At 48.9% G+C, this 12,299-nt stretch overlaps 5 protein-coding genes and 1 non-coding gene across 6 annotated transcripts; 4 read left to right on the top strand and 2 right to left on the bottom strand.

Annotated features, from left to right (window-relative positions):
• Positions 1 to 280: 280 nt before the first annotated feature.
• On the top strand, positions 281 to 764 carry J7337_000918 (uncharacterized protein; the record flags this gene model as incomplete). The annotated part of the gene is made up of 2 exons (XM_044818664.1): positions 281 to 323; positions 388 to 764. The coding sequence occupies 2 exons, from the start codon at positions 281 to 283 to the stop codon at positions 762 to 764; spliced, it is 420 nt and encodes a 139-aa protein (XP_044686366.1).
• A 659-nt stretch (positions 765 to 1,423) lies between these two features.
• Positions 1,424 to 2,754, top strand: CSN4 (COP9/signalosome complex subunit Csn4; the record flags this gene model as incomplete). Its single annotated transcript, XM_044818663.1, has 2 exons — positions 1,424 to 2,659; positions 2,725 to 2,754. The coding sequence occupies 2 exons, from the start codon at positions 1,424 to 1,426 to the stop codon at positions 2,752 to 2,754; spliced, it is 1,266 nt and encodes a 421-aa protein (XP_044686365.1).
• A 131-nt stretch (positions 2,755 to 2,885) lies between these two features.
• On the bottom strand, positions 2,886 to 3,847 carry J7337_000916 (uncharacterized protein; the record flags this gene model as incomplete). The annotated part of the gene is made up of 3 exons (XM_044818662.1): positions 2,886 to 3,183; positions 3,277 to 3,457; positions 3,637 to 3,847. 3 exons carry the CDS (start codon positions 3,845 to 3,847, stop codon positions 2,886 to 2,888), a joined length of 690 nt encoding a protein of 229 aa, XP_044686364.1.
• Positions 3,848 to 4,335: 488 nt separating this feature from the next.
• On the top strand, positions 4,336 to 4,435 carry J7337_000915. Its single transcript has one exon. It is a non-coding gene; the product is annotated as a tRNA-Leu (tRNA).
• Positions 4,436 to 4,983: 548 nt separating this feature from the next.
• ADE17 (bifunctional phosphoribosylaminoimidazolecarboxamide formyltransferase/IMP cyclohydrolase) lies at positions 4,984 to 6,876 on the top strand (the record flags this gene model as incomplete). The annotated part of the gene is made up of 3 exons (XM_044818661.1): positions 4,984 to 5,132; positions 5,188 to 6,670; positions 6,721 to 6,876. 3 exons carry the CDS (start codon positions 4,984 to 4,986, stop codon positions 6,874 to 6,876), a joined length of 1,788 nt encoding a protein of 595 aa, XP_044686363.1.
• A 400-nt stretch (positions 6,877 to 7,276) lies between these two features.
• On the bottom strand, positions 7,277 to 11,654 carry J7337_000913 (uncharacterized protein; the record flags this gene model as incomplete). Its single annotated transcript, XM_044818660.1, has 3 exons — positions 7,277 to 9,966; positions 10,486 to 11,112; positions 11,165 to 11,654. The coding sequence occupies 3 exons, from the start codon at positions 11,652 to 11,654 to the stop codon at positions 7,277 to 7,279; spliced, it is 3,807 nt and encodes a 1,268-aa protein (XP_044686362.1).
• Positions 11,655 to 12,299: the final 645 nt, after the last annotated feature.

Raw genomic sequence — 12,299 nt, 5'->3', positions numbered from 1 at the left:
AAGACGGCGCGCAATGGTATTATCTACGGAACCAAGGTGCGGTTTCCGCATGCGCTGGTGTAAGTCATGTGCATCTCTTGGCAACCTCGATACTGACAAACATGAATAGGATGGTGTTTCTCTTCCGCTCTGGAACGTATGTTTGACCTGCCTTGACACCTGACCGCCAACAACGCTGACGTGCAACAACAGATTCCCGCAGAAAGTAAACCTAGTCCTTCGAGCGACAAGACATCACGCAACGAACCTGGCGCGCTTTGCCCTTATTTATAAGCTGACCATGCTTGCGCTCAAATACTTTGGCGCAGAGCCTGGAAAGGAGGGTACGTCATCGTCACCGAAACTTACCCCCAGCATGTTCCTCAGAATTCTAACAACTATGAACAGGAACATATGACTCCTTCGTTGGTGGCCTTGTGGGCGGATATTTCGTCTTCGGCGGCCGTTCCAAGCGTACGGGAAAGATCTCATCGGTCAACCAGCAGATCGTCATCTACGTCTTTGCGCGAGTGATGCTCGCACTCGCACGTATCGCCGTGAAGCCAGGTCACGGATTCCCATTCGTATCATCCGAACCTCTCCATGGAGTCATTAATCAATATGCCTGGCCTGCATTCGCGTCGCTCTCGTGGGCTATGGTGATGTTGATCTTCCGATACCACCCCGAGGAGCTGCAGTCGAGCTTGAGAAGCAGTATGACGTACATTTATAAGGACTGCAACGACTTTGACTCGCTCCGGACTTTGCTTTGGCATAACAAATAGACGATGGCTCTTCGGTCGGTTAGTTGGTTTGGCGTTGGGCGTGAGAGGTGCTCGATAATTTTGCATATCGGGATTCATTGTTTTAGCATTGCAGTCGTCATAGGCCGGAACCCTGGGTTTTTAGGAAGCATGAGTAGACATGGATACATGGAACGATAGAGGTGAATCTGTCCTCTTTGTAGGTTAGGAATATATATCAATGCAAACATTGAATGTCATACCATACACTCTATATCCTTATAAAGAAGTTTGCCAAAACTTATATCGTTACCTTAAAACTTTAAATGATCACAACAATCAAATGCGATTAAGGAAGAAAGATTTCCAGTTACTCTTGAAGCCAATACCTAGTGGTAGTCGTGGCCCTTGGTGTGCTTAATCAGGTTTGATTAGCACGTCTTCTAAACTTACTTCTGAGTTGAGCGTCCCGTCTCGTCAATTACAACTTTTGTCATTAAGTTGAGGTGCCTGGCTGCCCGGACAGCTGCCTCAACCAGATCGCGCTAATACGGCAACCTACCCCGCTAGAGCTGACCCCTGCTTGCCCCTCCACACTGACACCTGTAGTGAGCCTCAACTTAACCCCAGGCAGCTACTACGTATGCCTCCACCTCAGTCCATCATCTTTGCATCTAACACATTTCTACCAACCGACGACCATGGCACCAAATCCCAAAGTCGCGGAGGCGATCTCCAACGCCGAGTCTTGTTCTGGAGAGAAGGGACCTCTCTACGAGCAACTGCTCTCCGAAATCAAGAACATTTCATCCCCGTCCACCGCTACCAACGACCTAAATGCTATCATCGACTCCTTCTTTAACCAGGCGCTCGGCGTCGTGGCCACGCGAACCGTCCTCGCGTCTTTTATTGCGACACTCCGAGAATTAAAGAACGAGGATATGTGGATCGAGGTTGGGAATCGAACTTTGAACACCATCGCGGCCCAGCCATCATCTTCTTCTTTCGTGGATGCCGTCGCCACTATCCGTGAGCTCATTGCAACGGCCCACGAAAGCAACGGTGACTTCCTTGATGCTGCAAAGGCTCTGGCCGATATTCCACTTGATAGTTCTCAGCGCAAGATCACCGATGAGGAGAAAGCTCGCACATGGATTCGCATCGTTCGGAACTACCTCGAAGTCGACGACTCTACGGCCGCCGAGATGTATATCAACAAGCTCAAGAACATAATGCATACCGTATCTGATCAAGAACTAAACTTACACTTCAAGCTCTCACAAGCCCGTATTCTGGACGCTCAGCGCGACTTTTTATCCGCATCTCAACGATATCACGAGATCAGCTTCTCGCCTGCGATTGACGAAGAGGAACGCCTACATACACTCAGTATGGCGGTCAAATGTGCTGTTCTGGCACCGGCTGGTCCCATGAGAAACCGAACATTGAGTCGCCTCTACAAAGATGAACGCTCATCGCAACTTGAGGAATTTGGTATCCTGGAAAAGATGTTCCTTGACCGGCTGTTGTCACCTGAGGAGGTTGACAAGTTTGCAGAGGGGCTCCAGCCACACCAGCTGGCAACTACATCAGATGGCTCCACGGTACTTGCCAAGGCTGTCGTCGAGCACAATCTTCTCGGCGCATCCAGACTTTACAGCAATATTAGATTCGAGGCCCTGGGAACACTACTGGGCCTGGATACTGATAAGGCTGAAGAGACCACTGCACGTATGATTGAGCAGGGTCGTTTAGTCGGGCGTATGGATCAGATTGACGGCATTGTGTACTTTGAGGGTGGCGAGGCATCTGGAGAGAAGGGGAGTGGGCGAGCAGAAATTATTGTTGGCAAGCAAATGCGAAATTGGGATGCCAACGTTGAGAGTGTGGCTGAGGAGGTGGAGAATATCACCAATGCGCTGCAAAAGGAGTTTCCCGTAAGTTCTCAAGTTGTTGATTGTTCTTGACTTGGGTTGATCTCGTACTGACTCTATTTTAATAGGAATTTGTTGCCGCAACCCTTGTTGTGTGAGAAAGGGACGGATTAGAACCTCGTAGTGGATATGGCGTTTAGGGATTGGGATGATCAAGGGCTGTTTATGTCAATGCATAGCATATGAATCCCTTTGGTTCTAGACTGGCAATTTTAATAAGCCAAAAGTTTTAGTCCAAATCTTTCTTGCGGACCACCACGTATCCTTCTTTGATATTCCGAGGATTGCCATCCTCTTCCTCGAACTGGACTTCATCCTCCAATGCCAAGACTTCTGAAGTTCGGGAGTTGGTGGGCTCTTCAAATGTGCCTTCGCTCCAAAGGATGTCTATAAGGGCATCGGCGATGTGATTGCCCATCCAGTCGTAGCCCTCATCTCGAAGATGGAGGCCGTCATCCCAGTACCGTTCGCGATCCCGTTCTGAAAGCGAATGGTAGGGTATCTTGGAATGAAGGTCAGAGGCGTAACTGTCAAAAATCAGCATCAGCTAACAGCAAAGACAGTAGCCATCTGCTAGTTGAAAACTATGTAAAAACTTTTTGTAAAGTCCTTAAACTTACTATCCCGTGTCTTTGTTCATAAGGATGCTCTGGTTGAGCTCGTTCCTTGTCGACGTGCCTCTCTTGCCTTTTGACTGGCACTCAGGGACCGTGAGAGCGAGAACCTTGGATTCTCGGCTCAGAGGGACATCATATAAATCCTTAAGGGCAGAAAATATGTTTTCCGGGGTTACACCGTACGCTATATCGCTACAGGCATATATCAGCATATTTGTAACTGGCAGAAGAGATGTATAACTCACTTCGTGCCCCCGAGGATAATTGTCCAGTCGTAATAATTGCCCTCCCCTGTCCATCCTTGTTAGCCGGTTGAATGCTACAGAAGACTCGAAAGAACATCATATAATGAGAGTTACATACAAGCAGCATCCATTCTATCTTTGAAGCGCTTGAAAGAAGCAATATCGCCTGGCACAGCATTCACCACGATCTGAAAGTCCACCTCTGGAAACGTCCCGGTGAGCCGGTCTTCCAGCTTGAGAGCGTATGGATGTGAGTCCATGCCATGGCAGAAATATCCCGAGGTTAGAGAGTCTCCAAAGCATAGTATACGAAGCGTCTTGCGAGGCATGGTGACGATGTCTTTTGATTCAGGTTGTGTAAACGGTGGGTGAGTAATAGCGAGGCGGGGTGGTATGAAGGGTGTGCGTAGGCAGTAGGCCAGTTGGTGTAAGCAGGCTGCAGCGATGGAGGTTCTGCGAGAAGCTTCACGCGCGTGTGCATTCTATGTGTTTGCAAACTCCTGGGTAGCTCATCCAATTGCTATGACAATACATAATAGGTAGCCCCTTGTTTATTTACCTAGGCTTCGGCATTATTATTAAAGATTTGCTACATACTTGATTTCGCTTTATAAACTCAGAATAATTATATAATATATATAATTAAAAAGCTAATATATAAAATATTATAAGATTAATTAAAATAGCTCCTTTTATAATTAAATATAATATTTATTAGTAAATAGATTTTTAATAGAAAAGTGATATATAAATATAATATTAAAAATAAGTATATGTTTTACTATATTAACATTCAATCTTCAAATAATATAGTATCGGTGAGATGGCCGAGTTGGTTATGGCGCCAGGTTAAGGTCAACCTTAACACCAATTTCCTGGTGGAGCAATCCTCCTGGGTTCGAGTCCCAGTCTCATCATTCGTTCTTTTTGTTTCCCCTAGGCATTCATAAAGTGAGCCAAGTTCCTTTTTGCGACTCGTGCGATGACGGAGTGTTCCCACGACATCATCGCAAAAAAGTTTGAGCTCCAATCCCGTCAGGTTTCCTACCATATAGCAAGGTATTCTCATTTACTGATAAAGGAGCTCGCATCCCTCCAACTAATTCCAGTACGGACGACCTTGAACCTCCGCAATCGTTCTTCACATCTCAAGCTTTGACCAAGTATTTAAGGCTGATTCCCCTGCAAAATATTTATAATTGCAACAGAGCAACACGGTTCACGCTTGTTGCTGTTTTTCTGCAACTGCCCCGCCCCCTCCATTGCTCTTCCGCAATCGCTACTACCCCGCCAAACTTTTTTCCTTTTGGCCTTTCCTTACTCGCCCGAGAGCCCAATCCAAACCTGAATGAGACGCCCTCTTCCCACTTACGTCTTTTCTTATTTTTCTTCTTTGTCGTCCTCTTCTGTCTTTCGTCCTTCCCCCGTTTTCTCTCCCAAAAGGTTCTCCTTTCTAGCTTCCAAGATGTCCTCCCAGCAGAAGATCGCCATCGTCTCGGTCTATGACAAGACCGGTCTTCTGGACCTGGCTAAGGGCCTCGTCCAGCAGAATGTTCGAATTCTCGCTTCTGGAGGCACCTCCAAGATGATCCGAGAGTCTGGATTCCCTGTCGAGTGAGTCAATGCAAGCGCTCGATTGCTAGATAATAGAGCTAAACGACTTCCACAGGGACGTCTCTGCCATCACCAAGGCCCCCGAGATGCTTGCTGGTCGTGTCAAGACGCTTCACCCTGCCGTCCATGCAGGTATCCTGGCCCGTGATCTCGCTTCCGACGAGAAGGACCTCGCCGAGCAGAACATCAACAAGGTCGATTATGTCATCTGCAACCTCTACCCCTTCAAGGATACCGTCGCCAAGATCAACGTCAGCATCCCTGAGGCCGTTGAGGAGATTGACATAGGTGGTGTTACTCTTATCCGTGCTGCCGCCAAGAACCACAAGCGCGTCACTATCCTCAGTGACCCTAACGACTACGCTGGTTTCCTCAAGGAGCTCGAGAAGGGCGAGATCACTGAGGCCAGCCGTAACCGCTATGCTCTCAAGGCTTTCGAGCATACTGCCGACTACGATGCTGCTATCTCTCAGTTCTTCCGCAAGGAGTACGCCGGCAACGGCGAACAATACACTGCCCTTCGATATGGCGCCAACCCTCACCAGAAGCCTGCCGCCGCCTATGTTTCCGAGGGTAACCTGCCCTTCAAGGTTCTGTGTGGCTCACCCGGCTATATCAACCTCCTCGACTCCCTAAACGCCTGGCCTCTGGTCAAGGAGCTCAAGAAGGCTCTTGGCAAGCCTGCTGCTGCCAGCTTCAAGCACGTCTCTCCCGCTGGTGCTGCAATCGGTCTGCCCCTTACCGAGGACGAGAAGAAGGTTTACTTTGTCCATGACATCGAGGGTATTGATGAGTCCAGCCTCGCCCAGGCCTATGCTCGTGCTCGAGGAGCCGATCGCATGAGCAGCTTTGGCGATATGATCGCCCTCAGCGATGTTGTTGACGTTCCTACTGCCCGCATCATCTCTAAGGAGGTCTCCGATGGTGTTATTGCTCCTGGCTACGATGATGCCGCTCTTGAGATCCTCAAGAAGAAGAAGGGTGGCCGATATCTTGTTCTTCAAATCGATCCAGAATACAACCCCCCTGCTACCGAGACCCGCACTGTCTACGGCATTAACCTCCAGCAGCACCGCAACGATGTCGAGATCACCCCCAAGCACTTCACCACAATTATCACCCCGAAGGACACTGCTTCTCTACCAGAGAGCGCCGCTCGCGATCTGACCATTGCCACCATTACCCTTAAGTACACTCAAAGCAACTCCGTGTGCTACGCATACAATGGCCAGGTTGTTGGTCTCGGTGCTGGCCAACAGTCCCGAATTCATTGCACTCGACTCGCCGGTGACAAGGCCGACAACTGGTGGATGCGATTCCATGAGCGTGTTCTCGGTATCAAGTGGAAGAAGGGTACCAAGCGACCTGACAAGAGTAACGCCATCGACCTGCTCGTCAGTGGCCAGCTCCCCAAGGACGGTCCTGAGCGCGAAGCGTTTGAGGGTGTCTTCGAGGAGGTCCCAGCTGCCTTCACCCATGAGGAACGTGAAGCTTGGATGAAGCAGCTTAAGGATGTTTGCGTTTCCAGCGACGCTTTCGTAAGTAGTATATATATCAGCCGATTGAATTCTACTAACATGCATGATAGTTCCCCTTCATTGACAACGTCTTCCGCGTTGCTCAGTCAGGGGCCAAGTATGTTGCCGCCCCTGGTGGTAGCCAAAACGATGCCGCCGTATTCGAGACCGCTGAGAAGCTGGGCATTACCTTTGTTGAGCAGAATATTCGTCTGTTCCACCACTAAGTGATACCTCATCGGATTTTTTTGCAATTTGATATGGAAATGGAATTGGAAAAGTAAAAAAGGCCTGAAAGTTTTGGCCTGGAAAAGAAGGATTCCCAGAGATTGTGATCTGTACGATTGCGATATTGTATACATGATAGACTTAACGCCGCGCCCAGACGCTCACTTCAACGTGATGATGATGATTTGAACCATTTGTAAAAGCTTCCCGTCCCTATACATTTCTCCCCTCTCGCTCAAAAGTCGGTTGACGCGAGACCGTGAACCCAGCCCAGATTATCTATCCCCTTTGCTCCGTTTCATTGTTGTCATGATCTTGACACCAAGCGCAAATAAAAACCAAATGAACCTCAAATCGCGTTGCTTCCATGCACCCATTCGGTATTAACCATTTATGCCCTTAATCCTCAATATCATCATCGCTCAGCACCAATTTCTGAGCGAGAAGGCCCGAAACATTTCCTTCCTTTATACCTGCACTTCTCTTACGGGGACTTATTTCTTCTGATGGCTTATCTGTTGCCCAAGCCTCTCCCGGCTGCATGTCGTCATCTGCATCAGACTCTTCATCGGCAGCATTGATACCTTTCAAGGCAACCACCTTCTCAAGTTCGCGCAAACGGAAGCTTGGTGTTTTTCGAGCACGAGCTATGTGCGCCATATATGGGAGACGCTCAAGGAGCATCTCACGCCGGGCTGCGCTGCCAAGCGAGAGAAGCGGCGCACTTTCAGGATCGTCTTCTTGCTGCTGCTGCTGCTTCACTATCGCTTGACGATTTAGCTGCTTACGTTGCATCCAGGAAGTCTCGCCAGATGATTGCTGAGGACGACGAAATGCTGTGGCCCCATCGGTCAGATTTTTCGTTGCTCCATCGTCGCCTTTAAGTAGTTTTGTAGACCACATATCCACAAACGCTTCTAACTCTTCCTTGGCACGCCAGAGTTTCAGACTCGTGGGGTAGAACATCTTGAAGGCGTCGCTGCCCTTGGACATGACTGATGATTTGCGCTTAACAGGGTTGGGAAGTGAGAACAACATGCCCCTGACAGCTACCTGGAAAGTTATTTCGTCCTGCCGGAGCACATGGCTGCCAGAATCTGGACCTGAAAAGCCAACTCTGCCGCCGAAGAAGATATCTCTTGATGGTGAGAGGAGATCTGCTTGTGACAGATATTCGATACAGTCATTAACGTAGTCCATTGGTGTTGACAAGTCCATAGGATCTGTGCTCTCACAGGATAGAACGTAGTTTTCATGTAATGCCGAAACAAAAGTATGTGTATCTGTGCCCGTTTCATCGATGAGCGTATCAACAGACACTTGTGAGCGTTTCGGTCTCGAGAAATGCGAAAGAAAAGTTGGGAGATTCTCGATATCGTTACCTCCTGGCGGAGGAAGCTCATCTCGTTTGTTGTAGACAACCTTTCCAACAGCATGGAAGATGCCTAGACTCGCTTCACGTTGAGATACTTGTTCCAGACTCTCCTCTTCGCCTTGTGTGAGTTTGATAGCATCTTTCGCGCCTTTGGTCAGCTTTGTGAGCACGACCTTGTTGCCCCAGTCTCCTTGCTGGTCACCTTTCAGACACAGGAACTCGAGAGATGATACGGCGTTTCTGATGTCTCCAATTTCACCAAGGCGTTTTAGAACTTGAGGTCCTGGTGTTTTCCTGCGACCAGATTTTCTGGCCTCTTTCTGGACAACGAGTTCCAGTGCCTTTAGGAGTAATGAGGGGGCAATGGCATTGAACTCAATCATACCAACCCCTGGATGTTGTAGGATTTCCGGCCCCAAAAGTCGATGTGCAGTAAAACTGTCCGCTGATGCAGAGGTCGTAGTCAGATGAGTTTCTGAAATGACCATGACCACCGGTGTTATGGGCTCATGCTGTGAAGGCTTCGCAAGCATGGATAAAGAGGGTGTGCTATTGGCAAGGTACTGTAAAACGGTGCTCCGGAAGGATGTTAAAGCCGTTGAAGATCTTGAAAATGTGTTAGGAAACTCCTCGATGAGAATAACTCGTTTCGAATCATTTTTTCGGTTGATCTGAGAGCTGTTCTGGGTCGATGACATTGTAGCATCGGTCTCTAATGCTCCAAACTTACCACCACGACCAAGAAACTCTTGGAACTGCGCAGATGCTGAAACGAAACCCAGCCCAGAGCTTCCCGCAGGATTTCGCCATTCAAGAAGCTCACTACCCATGTCGTTTGCCAGCAGTCGCAGGGTTGTTGTTTTCCCGGACCCAGCAGCACCTTTGAGAATTAGCAGACGCTGGCGCATGCGTCCGGCTGTTACATCCTCCAACCACCTCCTCACATCAGAGACTTTTTTCTTATGAACTGCTAACTCCTCCAGATTTCGAGGTCCAAATCGTTCTGACCAAGGGCGTGCATCGTCGTTTGGCCTAGCTATAGGTACTGGCTTAGGTGGTTTGATGAACTTTTGGCTGGCGCTGGGTACACTAGACAACGACGATTGCGAGTCATTTCGTAGTCTCTTTTTCGCATGTTGTCCAACTAAGCTTGCGGAGCTTGCCTTAAGTTCCGAGATCTCATCATCCTCTGAGATAGGATCACTGATAATATCTTCGAGAGGGATGGATTGCGTATCTCCAGCACTCGACCGCGCAGCCCTTTGTGCCTGGTTCGAAAAGAGCGTCTTCAAATCAGCTGTTCTTCCAGTATCTGCTGCTTTGCCAACATCCTTGGTACGCTTCGCGCTTGGACTCGTGCTATTGCTCTTCGCTTGCGCTCGACGAGGTAGCCGGAGTGAAGCATTCTTGGTTGGCTTGCTATTGACGATTTTAGGTTTTGTCGGGCTCGGGGAAGCTGTAGCGACGCGGCTTTTGGTAGAGGAGCTTGGTGAAGTAATCAAAAACTTGGACAGGGTGTTTGCACGGGGCGATTCGTCTTCATCGTCTGAAGCGTCAACGACATTCCGCCGGCGGCGCTTCGCGGGCGGAGCCATCAGCGCAGAGAGTTCATTTGCAGCAACAGCATAACGTTCTGAAGGGGTAAGCGATCGAATTGTACCGTGCTTGTCAGAGCTTTTCGCATGCCGTGGGGAGATGGTGATGATGCTGTTTACTATCTGATAGCTTTGATGGAGCGTTATCGTGAACTGAGACCCACAATTCCTACAGTGTATGACCCACCGAAGCACGTTACAGTGCATTGACATCTAACCCCTGCTTAAACACCTAGACTCCCAAATCGAGGATTTGTTACAAGAGATGAATCACAAGCCACAGCGTGTTCTTGATGGGACAATTTCATAAGTCCGTTTCCACATTGGGCCACAGTGGGTGGTCATTTCGCAATGCTATCAATTTGGTGTTGATTTTACAAAAAAGTATACAACTGATCCGTATCCAGGGTGCGCTGTTGCTTCATTTTCTCAAACTCTCATCCCACCTAACTCATATCCTTATACTACACGCTTCCCATCTTAGTATGTCCACCCTTTGAAATTGTCGACGAAAGTCAGGGCTGCCAGAAGGTATCGATCGTGAACGTCACCCCATGTCTTTGAAGCCTCCTTCAACACCCGGATTGCTTACACAAGATTAGTGGACGGGGAGGTAGCAACTGGAGAAATGGTCGTACCTTTGACGTAATGAGCATCTGTAGCCCAGTCAGAGTTCACTGCCTTGTCCTCGACGTACTTCCAGCCTCGTTGTTTGGGGTCGTTGTCCATGTTATCCGGATCTGGGAGTGGCCGTCGTTTCACGATAAAAATGCCCAAGGCCAGAAGCCACCATTGCCGGACAAGAGGAATATGATATTTTTCGGGAATGAAGGGGAGAAGAACTCGGACGGCATGGCTGGTTGTTAGTATATGCACGAGCATGAAGTTGAATGCATGGGTGCCTGGCTTGACTGTGGCTACTAGCAAAGCAGCTGCGGCTTCTTGGGACAGTTCGAACTGCTTCACAGGATCTGTGATTTCCCATGCGTTCCAGTACTCCAAGATGATGTCCTCATGTGAGCTGAAGAGCTCTTCCAGGTCGTACAGGCCGGATCTGACGTCATCAAATCTACCGTCCTTCGATAGTTTGGTGAGAAGGTCCATTGGGGAGGCCGAGGTAAAAGGGGCCTTTCTGGTGTACGACTTGTTGTCGAGGTACTTATGGAGAAAGTCATGCTGGACACAAGCAAGTCCGAGGGCTTCCATGGCAAGTTCCTTACAATCCATCTCGAAGGCATAGCCTAGATGGATCAGCGGGTGTCCGACTGTGAGTGTTAGCAACGGCATGTTTTATTCATGTAAGATTTGTAGACATACGACCGCCGATCAGACCATTGATGAGAGGCTCATCGCCAGTGAACAGATAATGCTCCATTTCTTGGTGCCAGTCATAATTAAATCGCATAACGAGCTTGTCTTCAAAGAAGTCCACAAAAGCCCGCTGGTACCTTGCATCGCCCCGAAGCTCTTGCCAATCATCCTCTCCAATCTCAGCGGGCGACGGTACCCATGCCTCCAGCTCGCGTATTTCTCTGTCATAGATGTCATTTAGTTGAGGAACACTTGCCCCCAAGAGGTATGCTGAGCTGAGGATATGAGCATTGTGATTATCGTATTGAAGGTTGTTGTAGACGATCGAGTAGTTAGCATGATTTGCTTTCAAGAGGTGCTTTAGACATCGTGCCCGTTTGCTCGGGTCTGTCTCAATGTGATGAATCTCAACCGAGGGGATGTTGATGGCTTGGCGGTTAACATCAAGTCCCAGTAGTTTGTTAACTACAGGAACTTGAGCAAGAATCCCGGACATTATAGGACCGCAAGATGGGAAGATACTTGACTGAATTCAGGTTGTTATGATGAGAGATTGTCAAAGGCGCATGACGTTGAATCGAACAATGAAATCAATCTTCCGTTGGGGCTTCCAGCGGGCACTAATAAATCATAGCGGGGCAAACCTTTTCTTTTGGGGCAGGGGTGACATGGACTGTAACACAGAGGCAGAGGCTCCCCAATGACGCGTGCACGGACCACACCATTATCAATCTTCAAGTCGCGCGTCTCGGTCCCGAATCTTTAAACCAAGCAAGTCACTCAGTTCAAAAAGATTTCTTGAGGATGATGTCTCAGTCTTCCACGATATATGCAGAACTTCTGTCAAACCTCAGACAAATCTCTGTTGCCGTGTCGATATTAACATCAGTCGACTCTTCCACAAAAGCAGAAATCTCGCCGGATGGCCGGCGACTCAGCGTGACACACCGCGGCCACACAGAGCACGTCACTTTGCCGGCACAAACATCTGCCATAGGCTCATTACCTGTAGCCCGGATTGGTCGCTCGAGTCTGTCATGGAGGCTTGCAGTCTCACCAACAGAAGCGAGGCCCTCTCGTTTCTCTCTGGAAAGCCAAGCGGTGCCATGGACATCAGTCGATATCACAACTGGATCATCGG

Source organism: Fusarium musae, chromosome 1, assembly GCF_019915245.1.
Source record: "Fusarium musae strain F31 chromosome 1, whole genome shotgun sequence".
Lineage (NCBI taxonomy): Eukaryota > Fungi > Ascomycota > Sordariomycetes > Hypocreales > Nectriaceae > Fusarium > Fusarium musae.
The sequence above is the reverse complement of the archived record's forward strand: the minus strand, read 5'-3'. Positions and strand labels throughout refer to the sequence as shown.